The 18,169-nt window shown below is 36.0% G+C and overlaps 1 protein-coding gene and 1 pseudogene across 2 annotated transcripts in view; both read left to right on the forward strand.

Annotated features, from left to right (window-relative positions):
- Positions 1-18,169, forward strand: part of PTPRO (protein tyrosine phosphatase receptor type O) — a 215,492-nt gene that overhangs the window by 79,399 nt on the left and 117,924 nt on the right. For both annotated transcript variants that reach the window (XM_069106126.1, XM_069106127.1), the window contains exon 2: positions 13,200-13,476. In XM_069106126.1, the coding sequence (XP_068962227.1) occupies positions 13,200-13,476 (277 nt within the window). The remainder of the gene's footprint in view (positions 1-13,199; positions 13,477-18,169) is intronic.
- LOC138175577 (guided entry of tail-anchored proteins factor CAMLG pseudogene) lies at positions 4,257-5,546 on the forward strand (annotated as a pseudogene).

Here is an 18,169-nt window from a genome sequence, read left to right on the forward strand (position 1 = left end):
TAAGCCTCTTTTTTATCTTTTGCTTTTTTATTTTGTTTCTTCTTTCTTGTGGTTAATCCGATTAGTTCTAATTTTTCTTTACATCATGACTAATGTGAAAATATACTTAATATGAATGTATAAATAGAACTTATATCAGATTGCACGCTGTCTTGGGGAGGGGAGAAGAGATGGTAGTGAGAAAACTGAAAAGTCAAAATCTTACAGAAGTGAATGTTGAAAACTCAGAATAAATTAATTATATTTTAAATAAAAGAACACATGGGTTCGAATCCCAGCTCTATCACTTATTATCTTTGTGACTGATGGTAAGTTAGTGAACCTTTCTGAATCTCATCTTCATTATAACCAAACCATTATTATTATTATTATTATTATAGATAATAATAATAAGCCATTTATTCTCAATAAGTGGCTATTTTCATGAACACTGAAAATTCGGGCTTTGGTTATAGGGTACTAAAATTTAGAGGACACAAAAATGTATGGCATATAATCTTTTGATATCAAAGAAACAGCTAACTCATTTTAGCAGCTTGTTAGCAAGAATGATCAATTCAAATGGACTGGCAGGTATTAATAAAATAAGGAACTGTAATAAGCAATTCTAACAATTGTCACTTTTAATAATACCCCTCTATGAGCCATTTTCAAATACTCTCAAAAATGCTTACATGGATTTCTGAACTCATTGATTTGAATGTTCCCTTCAGTGATACTGACTTCAATTAAATCATGCCTCTCTATCCTGTGCTTATATTGACCATGTCCTTGCACATCTTCGCTACAGGCAGTCCACCCAGTGCCCTGGGAGCCTTCCTTGCTTTCTCTTGATATTATGAGGATTCCAGTGGTGTACAGGAGCTGTGCATTTTGTTATCTCCCCATGATCAGCCCACCTTTTTTTTCAACCATACCATTCTGTATTGAAAAACTTTACTCCCCTTCTCCTTCATAGTTCCTTGTCTGTGATGTGCCACAGCTTACTCACACCCATACATCTCTCCATTGCTCTCTGAATGCAGCTCATTTTTCATTCTTTGGAGACCATAGTGTTCCATGAATAACAGCCATGCACAGCACTGATAGATTTTATTGATATTAGATAGATGGGTATTTGTTTAAGGGAGAAGCTTTGAATCGTTAAAAGAACTTTGCAGTTTCCCAAAAGCAATACAGTCCATTCTTCTCCTATTAAATTCTTGATTTGAATCATTTTTTCATTTGCACTATCTGAACAATATACTCACACACATCCATATATATGTAACAACAGATCTCATTCGGCCAGAGAGATGGGGTACCCACTCACACTAAGGGATCCCAGCTCTGGGATCCTGGTACAAGCTGGATTAAGTACTGGGGTGATTTGACTTCTAAAGAAAGGAGTTAGTCATTTTTTTTCCACTGGCTCATTATATCCCTACCCCACAACTCCAGAGAAAATCACTTAAAGCATATGTTTGGGTTATGTCTAGAGTGTCCCCCAACATGGAATATAAACGTCCTTAATGCACAATGTAGATCAGATATAGGACAGTTATTTCTCCCACAAAAAATCACTCAAAACACAAAAATATTTCTAGACAGACTTAAAACATGAAACATGGTTACAAACAGGTTGGAGAACTAGATATTTTTTCTGATCCTCGCAATCTATAAACCCTTTCCAAAATAAGAATTATCTATAAGAAAAAAAAAGATACTTTCAGCTGTCTCCAAGGGCCATTTACTAATAACTGTAATAAGGTAACAATGTGGTGAACTTACAAAAAAGAATACCAATCCCTAACCTTAATTCATTTCTCTCCACTCTCCCTGCCCTAGAGATGGCTACCATTAAACACACACACACACACACATACACGGACAAGTATACATGTAAAATCATTCTATACATACTTCTGTTTATCAGTTCTGTCTCTGGATGCAGATAGTATCTTTCTTCGTAGGTCCTTTGTAGTTAATGTGGGTATTTATAATAGTCAAAATGATTTAGTTTCTCAAAGTTGTCCTTAAAACAATATTACTATTTCTGTATACAACACTCTCTTGGTTCTACTCATTTTGCTCTTCATTATTTTGTGCAAGTCTACCAATTTTGTAAAGATCATTGAACTCATCATTTCTTAATAGCACAGTAGTAGTCCATCATGATCATATACCATAACTTGTTCAGCCATCCCCCTACTGACAGGTATCCCCACAATTTCTAATTATTTGCTACCATAAGGAGAGCTGCTATAAATATTTTAGAACATATAGGTTCTTTTCCTTTTTCCGTAATCATCTTTGGAAATAGACCTTTTAGTGATATTACTGGGTCAAAGGGCATAGGCAGTTTAATAACTCTTTGGGTGTAATTTCAGATTTTTTCCTGAACAACTATTGAAAGACAAAGAAAAATGAATCAACATGGGATGATGCAGAGGACCCTTTGGATTCCTAAGAGAGCATACGAAACCACAAAAGGATCTTCCTGAATGATTTTAAAGAGAAATGAGAATTGTGGAAATAGAATTTGTGGCCCACGTAGCAGAAATAATTGGAAGAATAGAAAAACTTAAATCCACAATGGCAAACCTCATCAAAGGAAAAGTAAAGAGAATAATTTATTGGGAATGCAAATACACAAAAGTAAAGGACAATCTGGAAGAAGAGAAGCAAAACATGATATGTTTTAAAAAACAAAAACAAACTTAAAACATGATTTCTGTAAAATCAGGATGTAACAATCTACAAGACAGGATACATAGAGATAACTTAAGAATTATAGGTCTGTCAGAAAAATGTGTCAAGAAACTGGAAAACTATATTGCAAGGAATAATATAATGAAACCAGAATTTCTAAAACACAGAAAACTAGCCGCCAATCAAAAAAAAAAATCCATAGATTGCTTTCAGGAAAAAAAAAACAAATAACTCTCCCACCCCTGGGAAAAAATCAAAACAGTATAACCATGTTGCAAACTCCAAGACTCCAAAATTCTCACCAAAGGTCACTACTCTGCCAAATGCAGGAATTATTATGAAGTGGTTAAAGGAAGTAGTTAAATTCCACTAACATATTGCACATCAGGGAAATTCAAAAATCTGATTCAATAAAATATCAAATTCAAAGAAATAAAAATAATTACAAGAACTTATTATGCACAATTATATGATAACAAGACTGAGAACACAAAAGAATGAGAAAAAGAATACCTTCAAAAATACAACATATCCAAATTAACAGAAGACCAAATGGAAAGCTTAAATAATCCAATCTCAGAAAAGGAAATAGGAGAAAGGAAGGAAGGAAGGAAGGAAGGAAGGAAGGAAGGAAGAAAGAAAGAAAGAAAGAAAGAAAGAAAGAAAGAAAGAAAGAAAGAAAGAAAGAAAGAAAGAAAGAAAGAAAGAAAAAGTAAGAAAGAAAGAAAGAAAGAAAATAGAGCTACTTAGGAAGAAACTGTGAAAGTTTGTATGCGGGACGGGGATTATCTGGTCATGATTAATCCAAAGGAGTATTCTATCAAGTTTTTAAATGACAATGATTATAGGTAGTTCCATAAAACTATCTTTGTTTGCTGATGATATGATGGTAAACTTGAAAAATACTAAAGAATCACCAGACACTAATTGAGACAATAGTTTCAGTAAAGTTACAGGTTACAAAATAAGCCCTAAAAATTCAACATGTCTATATAATACAAAACCTAAGAAACAATAATAGAAACAGAATTCTTATTCCAAGTAACTACAAAATGCATAAATTATCTGAGAACTGACTGCCAAAGCACACAAAAGACTAATATAGATTCAATTACAAAGTATCCCCTAAAGAAATAAGGAACCGTGTAAACAGCCAGAAGACTATTCAGTGCCTATGTCTAGCATGTGCCAATATAATAAAAATAATACTACCAAAGTTAATTTATACTTTTAATGCTATATTAGTCAAATTACCAAGGAGATGCCTTATAAACTTGATAAAATAATAAAATTCATTTGGAAAAGCAAAGGATCTAGAATTTCAAGGGAAATGGTAAAAACAAAACAAACAAAAAAAAAACCCTAAGGATGAAGAGGGAATAGCACTTCCAAGCCTGAATCCATAATAGATAACAACAGTCATTAAACCCATCTAGTAATTGGGGGTGGGGAGGAGCGGGGAAGCCAGTTCCTTTGGTCCCCTAGGTTTGCGCGAGGCTAGGAAAGAATGGGGCGTGCGTGTTCCCGGGGGAGTGGGCCCGTTGTGTGAGGGGTACCAGCTGGCGCCGCCTCAAGCCAGGATGGAGCCGTTGACCGTCGCTACTGGGGAAGACTGGCCCCGACCGCCTTGGCCCTCGGAGAGCGGTGACCTATCTGCTTCCCAGCGCCGGGCGGAGTTGAGGCGAAGAAAGCTGCTAATGAACTTGGAGCAGCGAATCAACCGGATCATGGGCGCCACGGGTGAGAAAACTGAAGAAAACACAGAATCAAACCAAGGCGACACTGATAAGCTGGACACCCTCCCTGTTCCTACGGTTTCTAAGCTTGTGGTGCTGGGTGATTCAACTAGTGCAGGAACAGTGGACCATCAGGGTGGCATTACAGAGATCAAGGGAACCCAACCGATAGATAAAAAGGACTCTTTAATCAATCCACCTGAGAATAGTAGTGATAGTAACCTTGAACTCCGTCATCAAAAAAGAGGGGATCTTTCAACGGAAACTGTCCAGGGAAGCTCCCAGCATGGCTTAGACCAGTATCTTTCCAGATTTGATAAAGCAATGAAATTAAGAAAACAGTTGATTAGTGAAAAACCTAGTCAAGAGAATGGAAGTATGGGGGAAGAATTTGATGCTTTTCGAATTTTCAGATTGGTGGGATGTGCTCTTCTTGCCCTTGGAGTTAGGGCTTTTGTATGCAAATATTTGTCCATATTTGCTCCATTTCTTACTTTGCAACTTGCATTCATGGGGTTATATCTAAGTACTTCCCAAAGAGTGAAAAGAAGGTGAAGACAACAGTACTAACTGCTGCACTTTTATTGTCTGGAATCCCAGCTGAAGTAATCAGTCGTTCTATGGATACCTATAGCAAAATGGGAGATGTTTTTACAGACCTTTGTGTCTACTTCTTCACTTTCATGTTCTGCCAAGAACTGCGTGTTTTTTGGCGCTCTGAAGTTCCATGAAAGCTATAGAACACAAAGGAGTGTCTTATAAAGCCAATTTTCTGTTCTCTACTAATCTAAGGGATTATTATACTTTTATAACATTCTTATTTGATAGGAGTTGTAAAACCACTGGATTATGAATGGAATGGCAGGGTCCCCAGTTAAAAAGTTTTGTGGTTATATTAGTCCTGATGTGAAGAATAGAGTTCAAGTGTCATTCATTTATTTGTCTGATTCAGGTAAAATGTGTATCTCTTACCCTGGCCTACATTCTGTTCAGGTTGTATTGTTTCTTTTTTGGCCTATGATAATACAGCTAAGGTCTTTGTTCTCTTTGCAGAACTGTTAAACATTGTCTTAGCTATCCCTAAGAACTGCTTCTGGTATTTGTTTTTCCTTCTCTTAAAATAAATGAGTCCATAAAAAAAAAAAAAACATCTAGTATTGGTTAATTTTATTTTTTTGTTCAGTCATGTCCAGGTTTGTGATCCCATTTGGGGTTTTCTTGGCAGAGGTACTGGAATGGTTTGCTATTTCCTTCTCTGGCTCATTTTACAAATTAGGAAACTGAGGCAAACAGGGTCAAATAACTTGCCCAGGGACAGCTATGAATTATTTGAATTCAGATTTGAACTCAGAAGATGAATCTTCCTGACTTCAGGCCCATCCACTACCTGACCTAGCTGCCCCAGTTAAAAAGAAAAAAATAGATCTAAATCCCATCTTTTCTACCCATCTATTCCCTCTTTCCCTTCCCAATCCCAACTTCTAGTACCTTTCCTGAGCTTATCTCCTATTTGCATTGTATATATCTTGTATATACATATTTATTTACCTCATCTTCTACATTAAAATATGAGCTTCTTCAAGACAGGGACTATGTTTTTGTTTTTCTTTGTGTCTCTAGCACTTAGCATAGCATTGGACAAATAGTAAGTGTTTAATAAATGCTTATTGACTGACTGACATGTCTGTTAGCCTCTCAGGCTAACTCTTATGTGAGTTTTGTTTACAAAATTAATCAGGACAAGTCATTCCCTGGCTCTTCACCTAGCACAAGGGGAGGGGGAAGCTGGGATAAAGAGACTCCTCTCAAGTTCATGAAACTCACAGGGACCAGGCTCAGTGGAAAAGATCCAAATGGATTGTGAGCTGTCTCACTTCCTGCTAACTTTCCAAAATCCCTTGGCTTCTTAAATCAGCACACTTTGAGGCACTGTCAATTTCATAAATATGGCAGAGGTGTGAGGACAGCCTTGCCACATGAAGAATCTTTCTATGAATGGCAGTATGGTGAAGTAGAAAGAGTATGGGAGAGCTAGCTTCAGTTGCTGACTTAGACACTCACAAGTTGTCTGATTCTCACTTAACCACTCTGAGATCTAGTTTCTTGATAGGATGATGCCCTCTTTGCTACATCACACAACAGTGAAGACCAGATAAAATAATATGTGAAAACATTTTGAATCCTTAAAATACTACCTCAATGTACACTTATTTGTTTTTTATTTTATCAGTATTTTATCAATACTTGGCACAACCTCTTCCAGCTCTGACCTCAATCAAAACAGGTTCAATACTGGGAGGTGACCCAAAAAGTTACTCTTTTGACTCACCTAGACATCTTTCTGAGATGTTTCCAAATATAAGCTGAATTCTTTTCTAGGTTTCTTGTTAGTTGTCTGTTGTTCTTCGTTCTCAAAGAGGACCAAAATGACGTCACTGATAAAGTCAAGTTTCAGTGTTTCTGACTGTGGCTGACCAGAGCCATACGAGCTCGGAATCCTCTACCACAGGTTGGACACAAATAGTCCATGTGAACATTTGGGATGCATTCTCCAAATTTGCACATCCTGCATTTCTTTGAGCTGTTTTCAGTTTATTTACTGACATGTCAGTCAATAAGCACTTATTAAACACTATTTGCCCAATACTGAGCTAAGTGCTAGAGGCACAAAGAAAAGCAAAAATATAGTCCCTGTCTTGAAGAAGCTCATATTTTAATGCAGAAGATGAGGTAATAAATATGCATATACAATATATATGTATATATATATGCTCATAGAACACAGCACCGTGCTGAGTGGTCCTGTACCAGTGCCTCCCATGTCACACAATCAAATGTAGGCAAAGGGGTCCCCAGGTACCATAGGAGCTTTGTGTATAATGAATGCATTTACTGAGTATGGAACAGGCTTCATTTTATACCAAAGAAAATGTTGAAGAGGAAAAGGAATCATAGGAGCCCATAAAGAAATGGAGAAAACAGTTAAAGGAAGAGAGGAATGGAAAAATATTTTTATAGTGCCTATGTGCCAGGTACTGTGCTAAGTGCTTTACAATTATCATTTTATTTGATCCTTACAACAACCCTGGGAGGGAGGTAATATCATTATTTCCATTTTAAAGTCGAGGAAACTGAGGCAAATAGAGGTTAAGGGACTTACCTAAGGTCAGCCAGCCAGTAAGTATCTGATGCTGGATTTGAACTCAAGTATTTCTTACTTTAGTCCCCATGCTCTGAACACTATACTACTTAGCTACCTGTAGTGAAAGGAGAAACAATATATTGACAAAAGGCAACCAATGCAATTCTCTTCCCTAGAGGTATCATTTGCCTTTCCTTGAATACTTATGTGACCTCTTTTTCCTAGTATTTAATATTCTTACCTATAAAATGAGATATTGGTTCTAGATTGGGAATTCTCAACTTTTTTTTTAGTGTCACAGACCCTTTGTCATTCTGATAAAGCCTATGGAATGCTTCTTAGAATACCGTTTTTAAAAATATATAAAGTAAAATAGAATTACAAAGGAAATAAATAATAATGAAATAGTTATCAAAATATTTTGAAAGCAAGTTTATTGATCCCAGATTAAGGACCTCTGGTCAAGATTAATTAAATCACTTTATTCTACATGAGTCCCTAGCATCTTCCACCACTCTGTTTCCTGGGTACTAATCCAGCTTCACAGAGACACCCAATCCAAATCTAAGGATGTCTCTGTGAAGCTGCATTAGTGTCTGGGCCCTGGGGAGGAATATGGGACTCACTTAAAAGGAAAGGGGAATCGTTTCATATCATACTATACCATATGCTACCACAACACATCATATCATATCATATCAACTGTTTGTAGACTTCTCTAAGTCCTTTATGTGTTTCCCAAATTTTCTGTGGGATATGATGTTGTCTTAATACCCCAGATATGTTGTTATTTTGAATGTTTACATTGGAACAGGAGACTTTCTTACCCACATATTCATGGAGGCCTACACATGACCTATGTCTGAAGGTTTCCCAGAGGAAATTCCATGTAGGGTCAAAGAAATAGGAGTTTTGGAGCCACACCAAAGCTTGAACCCATTCCATGTAAGCTTTCTTTTCTAGAATGTTTTAAAGTTTTTAAAGAATTTTTATAGATGTGATCTCACTTTTAAAAAAAGCATATCTGATTAATTTTCTCCCATTCCTTTTTCCTTCTCTTCTTGGTTCACTCCAGACACTAGTGAATGAGTTAAACTATTTTATTGACTTTTATTCCTACTGTTGAGTTGAATTAAAGCTTATTAAACAGAGGCATTTGGATTAAAACATAAAGCATAGATGATCTCAAAACTATGTATGTCATTTCTCAGAAGGACAGCTTGCCTTTAATTACAGAGGTTTTAAACTAATGGACAGAAGTATGAAAAAGACATTTAGTGCTTTTAATGAAGAATTTTATTTTTTTTAATATTTCACACTTACCATTGGAATTTATTTTGTCATTTGGTTAAAATATAATTGGTAACCTCCCTCTAAAAGTTACAAATACGTTTCTATTTCCTTATTATTTTAATAATCATTAGAAATGTTATAAGAGGAATGTCTAATGAGGAAGTACCTGTTAGTTAATACAAACTGCTATGTTCTGTCAAGGAAAATTAATTATATTTCCTTAATGCCATATACCAATTCAGGACTTAAACAAATGTCCATCCTTCAGAAAGAATGGAATCTTTTCACTTGATAAAGCAAAATACATAATGTCTTTTTACAGCTGTTCTAGAAGACAACGCTGTTTTTGAGTTTCATTTATAAAACATAAATATCAGATTGTTATTCTTGCCGTCTTGTATACCAAAATAGCATGAGGACAGTGATCTTTTTTTGTACGATGAGATGACAGAAATTATAAATGAAACCAAAATCAAACATGGGAAGTTATTTCTTAATTATAACTATTCCAAATATTACTGCTTTGCCTTCTTTTATGGAGAGAGGTTAAAGCATTCCATTTAGTATATTGAGAAGACAGTATTGTATCTGTGTCACAGAAAGGACTCAGGACTTGGACTCAACCAAATTTCTTCTGCTGTCTCTGTTAATCCTTCAAATATTGACAAACACGTTTCCTTATTGAACTACATTTTGGGGGCAGCTAGGTGGTACAGTAAATAGAGCACTGGCCCTGGAATCAAGAGGATTGGAGTTCAAATCCAGCCTCAGACACTTGACACTTACTATGTGACCTTGGGCAAATCACTTAATACCCCTATTGCCCTACCTTCCCCACTACAAAAACACACACACAAAATTACATTTTTTGTGGGGGTAGGAGACTAGTAGAGAGAGAAAGACTTTCATCAGGGAGAGCAGAGGAAAAGAGGAGGGACCTGGAGTTACACTACCAGCTGACCAGGCATTGAGAGGAAAAATCCATGTGACTTTTTTAACCCATTACTGTATCTTGGGGGCTATTAGAAAGTAAGGAGAATGTGTTGGTGAACCCATAAAGGGAAATGGGAGTTAAGTTTTACCCACAAAAGGGGAACACTCAAGTTAGAATCATTTTGACATATTATCCTGGATGTTGGGGTGTTATGACCTGTTCCATTAGAGTAAAAGAATGTAGACACCAGGAGAATTTCTCTGAACAGGGGTCATGTTTTCCAATTATAGGGGAAGGAATATTTGGGTCTACTGGAATCAAAATCAAAGTATAGGAAAACAGGGAGCATAGGTCCAAAGGGAAGATGTATTATCTTCAAGAGGGACAGCTGGAAGGGCGGCTAGGTGGTGCAGTGAGTAAAGCACCGGCCCTGGAGTCCAGAGGACCCGAGTTCGGTTCCGGCCTGAGACACTTAAAACCCACACAAAAATACTAGCCGTGTAACTTTGGGCAAGTTACTTAACCCCAATTGCCCTCCAAAAGGAAAAAAAAAGAGGGACAGCTGGTAAGGAAAAGAGGGGAATGTACTCAGAGGCAAGTTGAAGTCCAAAGTAAGACATTCAGGAGGAAAATTAAGAAATAGCTGGCATGAGGGACCTCCTTAAAGGAAGTTTTCCACCCTCCATTAAAAGAGGTCCCAGAGTAGAGGGTATTGATAATATTAAAGAGAAAATGGATAGATATAATTTCATTTTAGTCCTGCTCCTGTCATTTTCTGTGTGATCTCAAGCTTACTTTCTCTGGGCCTCACTTTCCTCATTTGTAAAATAGAAATTACAATATCTATACTGCTTATTGCATAGGGTTGTTTTGATGATGAAATGAATTTTGTTATTATTTTGCCTAGTTTATAAGCACCCCATGGAAGTTTAATGGGTATGGGATTAAATTTGTAAATTAATTTAAATAGAATTCTCATTTTGATTATTACTTTGGGGGGAAGGCTAACTGTGAGTAATGAATTTCCTTCCAATTATTTAACTCAATCTTTATTTCTTTAAAGAGTCTTTTATAATTGTATTTGTATGTATTATTAGAATGACTACTAGAGACTTCATACATCTTGTTATTATTTTGAATGGAATTTCCATTCTGGATTTTATTATCATTGTAGAGAAATGCTGGTAATTTGTGTGTATTTCTTTTGTAAATCTCTATTTTATAAACAGCATCAGTAAATAGGATAAAAGTAAATCTCCTGAAATTAGGAGCATTTCTACATGGCAGTAACTAAACCCAAGGAAAAAATAGTAGGGGAAATCCTATTCAGAATAACTATAAGATACACAAAATATTTCTATTTTTAAAGGCAATTTATGTGGCATAAGAACTCTCCATTCTGTAAATTTTTGATAGAATTCAGCAGTAACTCTACTTCTACAGCTTTTTTTCTTCTTGTGATTTAATTTATGAACTGCTCAAATCTTCTTTCTGAGAGTGACAAACTATTTTCTATTTTGCTAATTTTAGAATTTTATATTATCACAAAACTGTATCCATTTAATTTTTAATATTACTAGCATTCAATTTGATGTGCTCACTTTTGAGTACTTAAAAAAATGCCTCTCCATTTATTATGCATTATTCCTTCTCATGCTTTACTTTTGTGATGTGTTTTTCTCTTTGTCTCTTCCTCTGAGATTATCTCCAATTTATCTTGTATATATTCTGTTTGCGTATTATTGTTTGGATTATATGTTTGGATATTGTATTACCCCTTAATCTCTGAGCCTCTTGAGAGCAGGGACTGTTTTTGTTTTTTAGGAGTTCTTTTGTTTTTTGTTTTTGCCTTTCTTTGTTTCTCCAGCACTGAGCTCAGTGTTTGGCAGCCTGACATATAACAGGAGATTAATTGTTGACCTGTTTATTTAAAAAGATCAAATGAACTAATAAATCATTACGTATGCATATAAATTTTATTAGCTCTTTCAGAAAACAACTCTTTGTTTACTCATTAGTTCATTTCTAAAATATTTTTAATTCTTCATTTCTTATAGTAAAGTGGAAAGAATATTGAATTTGGAATCAGAGCATCTGGCTGTTAATCCCAACTCTTGCTTTCTAGCAGTGTGACCTAGGCAAGATATTTAAAGTCTTTAGCTTCAGTTTTCTTATCTTCAAAACAATGCAGTTAAACTAGTTTTCCTACTTCCTGCTCTAAGTTCCTGATCCTTTTATGTCTCCATTGTCTTTTTGGCTGTTATAGTCTTTATGTCCTAGTAAAAGATCAATGCATGTAAAAATCCTATGGAAGTCTAAGAAATATACTAAGATTTCCATTCATTGTTCTCCATAGGCTTCAAAATCAATTTTCCTAACATTCTGTTCAAGTCTATAATGTTCTCATTGCTTATCTTTCTGTTAGTTTTCTCAAGCTCTGATAGAGGACTGCTAAAGCCACCTACAATTAGTGTGATATATCACACATATCTTTTTTGCATTTCAGGTAGCTTTTCCTTTAAACACTTAATTGCTATGTTATCCAGGGAATGTATGTTTAATCGTGACATTATTTAATATTCTAACTTGAACTTTTTTTTTTTTTGCTTTTTGGAGGAGGGAACATAGGGCATTTGGGGTTTAGTGACTTGCCCAAGGTCACATGGCTAGTTTTTTGGTGTTAAGTGTCTGAGACCAGATTTGAACTCAGGTCCTCCTGACTCCATGGCCGGTCCTCTATTCACTGCACCAGCTAACCTCCCTGCTAACTTAAACTTAATCATAAATAAATTTTCAAGCTTTTTTGTTAGTCTGTCTTGGCAATTATCTGTATTGGTGATTACCTTATATAAAATCATGATTAAGGCTTTTTTACTTTCAAGTAAAGCATAAAATCATTCTCTGACTTTGAAACTGCATTATTTCTGGTAATATGATATTCAGACTTTTTGTTTTTTCATATTTTTGAGGAGATAAATAATTCTCAGATTGGTTTGCCAAGCAACCGGTACCTCTATTGACTTCCCTAATATCCACCTAATATCCCCCTTTATCAAAGTGAAATTAAAAAAAAAAAACATTCCATGACAGTAGAAATTCTTTCCTACAGTAAAAACAAATACCACTATTGTGTATAAATGGAGAGATAATTTGAAGTCATGAAGAAATGAAAAAAAGAAATGCAAAACCATGAAAAGATCATGGGTCATTGGTATTAAGTTCAGCTACTTCAGGGTTCATGTATTTCTTCCTAATTATAAGTATTCAATTAGTTTTTTTAAATCATAATCCAGTTGTGAAAATTAATTTCTACAACTTTCAGTTATTAAATGCATATCCTTCATATGAATCAAGATGATAGTGTGACTTTTATCTCTGTTTCTTTTGTTTCTTTATGTCTCAGCAGAATGCTGCACCTTTCCATGTTACTGTCCAAGAGGATAACAGCATTGTCGTCTCCCTGGAAGCTTCAGATGTCGTGAGTTCATCATCTGTATATATTGTGAAGATAACTGGTGAATCTAAGAATTATTTCTTCCAGTTTGAGGAATTTAACAGCACACTGCCTGCCCCTGTGGTCTTCAATGCCAGTTATCATGGTCTTTATTACATAATCACTTTGGTGGTGGTGAATGCGAATGTTATGATCAAACCAGCCAGATCAATCACTGTGTTAACAAGTAAGTACTCTCTTCAGTATGACCCTCCAAGTACCTTCTTTGGATATGTATTCCTATAAGTACATGCCAAAAATAATTTGCTTGAATTGGAAAGGCAGTAGACTTAGTCAGGACACCTAGTTTTTAGTCCTAATTCTGCAACTAAGTTCTTAGGTGAAGAAACTATCAGTTTTCACATTTTAAAGATGAAGTTAGATCAAATGATAGCTAAGTTCATTTCAAGCTCCAGTATGATCTTTTGTAAAATATGAAGAGGGAAAACAAAAAGATTAGGAGAATAGGAAGAAAGAACTAAGGAGAAAGTGAAAAGAGAACATGTGGTAAGAAACAGCAGGATGACAACACAAGTTTCCTAGGATTCACTGCCCTTTGGTTGTAAGATATTACATATAACTCCATTTGATCATGCAATTATTTTGCATAAAATCTAACAAGTCCCTATTGTATATGCAATATAGCATAAGCATCAGACAGTGACAATTAAGACCCTGTACCTTTTGACTCCAATCTACTTTTCCAATTTTATGTCATGTATACATCCTTTCATGTTCGCAGGAAATTAGGAATCTTCAGGTAGGTAGGGGCCACAGTAATTTGTGACTTCCTATGGGAGAATGATGCTTTTAGCAACAAGGAATCTACTTTAGGCTAGTCAGATTGCTAGGAGGTATTTGTTGTTGCTGAAAATCATTCTTGATAGACTAACTAACCTCCTGTCAGTAGGTTAGATTGTTTGGGTGTTATCAAAAGCCAGCACCCCAAAGAACACAATATTCTTTTATCTATTCTACCTTTAGTGGTTTCACTAGTACGGTCACTTTTTTCCAATTCAACTGGGAACCAGAAATTCTTATCCTGTATAATTATTGCCCATAATTACCTTCCCAAAATTTTCCTCATTTAGAAAAGTAAAACTTCAGGGCAGCTAGGTGGCACAGTGAAGGGCACTGGCCCTGGAGTCAAGAAGGCTCAAGGTCAAATCCAGATACTTGACACTTAGTAGTTGTGTGACCTTGGGCAAGTCACTTAACCCCAATCGCCTTGCCTTTTCCCCTCCAAAAAAACAACTAAAACTTCAAAGGAAGTGAACAAAATATATAATTCAATATATAAAGAAAAATAAGTTTTGAGGGGAGGTGTTGGGACCTGTGATTTCCTTAATGTAGAAGCTTCCTTGTATGAAAATCCCCTCTACTAATGAAGACCAGCACCTGTTTTCAGTTTACAATATTAGAGGGTTGACTGGTATACAGAGAGGTTGTGCCTTGCCCAGGGTCACATAGCCTTTCATAGGTCATACTTAAACTCAAATCTTCCTGAGTAGGAAACTGGCTGTCTATCCACTAGGCCAACCACCACAAATAAGAATCCTAAGACTGTACTATTCTAAGTTAGTTCAAATCCATGTTTTGCTTCCAGAATAATAGTGCTGATCATGTCAATCCTCTGCTGAAAAATCTTTGGTGGCTCTCTATTGCTAATTATTTAAAATTCAACTTTTCTTCTGGCATTTAAGACCTTCTGAAACCTGTTATCAGCCATATCTCATGCCCCTCCTGTCTCCGTACTCTATGTTCCAGCCATACTGTTCTTTTGGTTTGGCTGGGTTTTTGCCTTTTGTTTATACACTGAGTTCTGGCTTTGCAGGCAACCAAAAGGCCTTATCTTCACCACCTGATGAAAATAGTTTTAAAATGCCTGTGAATGTTCTGAAGTAGAGACCCTAGATCCTCCCTTCCCTGTCATCGGGTATTTCCAGAAGCAGGTTCACCAAATGTGTATACTCCTAGGACAGCCTTTGTAGACCTGACCCTTTCAAATATAGAACATTAGAGCTTGGAAAAAAGTTAGAAATTAAGTGATTCCACTACCTAATTTCACAGATGGGAGAATTAAGTTCAAGAGGTTAAGTGACTTTCCCATGATCCCACAAATAGCTAGTGGCAGGGCTAAGCTCATAACTTAGATCTTTGGAATCTTAATCCTGGCTTCAACACTTGCAGTATCACAAATAGAACAAGCAAAAGGAGCCAGATTTTACCCTAGTCCTCAATATAACACCAAGTGTATGTGTGCCCCCCAGGAAAATCATTTTCTCTTCCAATAAGCCTCAGTGGTCCTCTTGGTAAAAGAAGTCGTCAAGTGATGCCTGTCTTAACTACCCTATGGCATTGTGAGGAGTTAACTAGGGGAAGGTACTTTGCAAAGTATATGTTGTGCAAAAATTTTGTTATTGTTACTAAACTGATTTAATTTCAGCCACATGTATTTTGTTTCCCACCTTGTCATGGATGCATAATGGTGATGCAGAAACAATGGAGAAAATATTACTAATGCAGGTTACACTTAAAAGTGTGTCATGCATACCTTTTTTGTGGGGAGAACTAGTGGTTAATTATTTATCAACATGTTGCTGAACCTAACTGTATCTGTCTATTTTCAGGAAACTGTTATTTTTTTTTTTTTTTTTTTGCTTTTGTGGAGGCTAATTGGGGTTGTGACTTGCCCAAGGTCACATAGCTAGTTTTTTTTGTGTTAAGTGTCTGAGGCCAGATTAGAACTTAGGTACTCCTGACTCCAGGGCCAGTGCTCTATTCACTGTGCCACCTAGCCACCCCAAAACTGTGTTATTCTTAATACAGAGTAAGATCAAATTAAATCTCTTCTCTTCAATATTACCCTGTTGACTGAAAAGAACTTACAACACATTAAAATCCCCTGTGTATTTTTCATCTTCCTTCATGCTTCCTCCATCTTGTACTTGTGAAGTTCATTTTCTGAAACTCAATGTAAGACTTCACATTCATCCTTTTTGAATTTCATCTTATTAGATTCAGTCTAATGCTTTAGCCTGTCCATATCTTTTTGGTTCCTGATGCTGTCAGCCACTGTGACAGGTATCCCTCCTGGGTTTATGTAATATGCAAATTTAATGAGGCTCATTTATAATTTTAAGTATTGTACTATAGTATTTGCATTTGCACTCACCACAGGTGTAAAGATTTGAAACTGAGTTATTTCATTCCAAGTAGACTGGAACAGAAAAAGATGACAAGTGGAGATTTCAAAATGCTTTCAGTTTAAAATTTTAAATATATTGGAGTAACATAAACAATAGAAGAAAATTAAATATATGAACTCCTGTTATGGTGCTTTTTAACTTTCAGATGTTTGACAGTAGCTTTGATCTTAAACCATTGTGCCCTAAGCTATGAAAAGAGTGATGGCAGCCTTTCTCTTCTAGAAAGAAAATTCGGGTGACAGAGGAGGTGGAAAAAGAAAGCTTATTCTTTTCTGACATCCCTTTGCCGTTGGCATTCATTCTGGTGCTTTTAGATCAAGAGTCAGCAGTCAGATTTAGTTAGAAATCATATTGGGTTCCACAAAGGGACTTCAAATGACTCAACGGTTCTTATGAAATAAGAAAAGGTGGTAAGAGTTTGGGGCTAGAAGTTACGCGAATTCAAGTCATATGTGGCATCTGCTGTCTTCAGTTAGGCCAGAGCTGAAATCAAGCTCATAATAATAAATTTTAATTTGAAAATATTCCTCATGATCTATATAGGCATATTCAAATCAGATGTATGAATGACTTTACTATTGCAGTGAAAGTGGAATGGCCCTTAAGAAAATCCTAGTGGAAACAACTGATTTAAAATTTAGCCTGACCCTCTAAATGATTTGGAACACAAAGAGAAATTGCAGCTTGTCATATAGCCAGCCCTCAGTCAAAACTTCCAGAATTAAAGTGAATTGCCCAAACCACATTTAATTTGTATCTTATGTGGAATCATTATTTCACCTGAGGCAAAAATGGGGGCCAAGATGGGAGTATGACAGTCAGAACATATATGTAGTCACACTAGGAGACGAGGTGATCCAACTTTTGACCCTCCAAGAACTTGGAAGAAGGCAGGTCCAGAAAAAGGGCACAGGACCCCAGGGGTAATAGCAGTCATAGTGGAATAGACCAGAAGAGAAACTTGAGATGATGCATGGGGATTGCTATTGAAGGAAAAAAGCACCTTCCCACCTTCTCATACTTTTCAACTCCATGTCAGTATCCCAGATCAAAGCCTTCTGTCCTTTACTAATTAATGGTTTGATCTTATATTTAATCTAACTCAATCAATAAAAGTTTATTTAGTACCTGTTGCATTACTGTGTATTTTGTTGCAATTCAGCTAGTTTTTCCTTTGTGAAAGGGCAAAGTATCTTGACAAAGATACTGGAGTAATTTGCCATTTCCTTCTCCAGCTCATTTTACAAATGAGGAACCACAGCAAATGGGGTTAAGTGACTTGCCCAGGGTCACACAGCTAGTAAGTGTCTGAGGCTGCATTTGAACTCATGATTCTTGATTCCAAGCCCAGTGCTCTAATCCACTGCATCCCTAGCTGACCTGTTTATTTTGCCCTATATCAGTTCAGTGCATAGAAGTCATCTCAAGTTTCTCTGAATTCTTTGCACTTGTCATTTCCACAGCACAATAATAGTTAATTATATTCATATACTATGATTTGTTCAGTGATTCTGTTTTTTTATGGATATATACTTTCTAGACCTTTGCTACTACAAAAAGTTCTGCTATGGATATTTTTGTGTATGTTAAGACTTTCTCTCTGATTTTGACATCCTTGAGATGTGTGAGTAATAGGGTCAAAAGGTATGTCTTTTAGTGATTTTTAAAATA

The sequence above is a fragment of the Petaurus breviceps genome, unplaced genomic scaffold (assembly GCF_028583685.1).
Source record: "Petaurus breviceps papuanus isolate PSGF00001 unplaced genomic scaffold, PetGlider_PUasm1.0 78, whole genome shotgun sequence".
In the NCBI taxonomy this organism is placed as follows: Eukaryota; Metazoa; Chordata; class Mammalia; order Diprotodontia; family Petauridae; genus Petaurus; species Petaurus breviceps.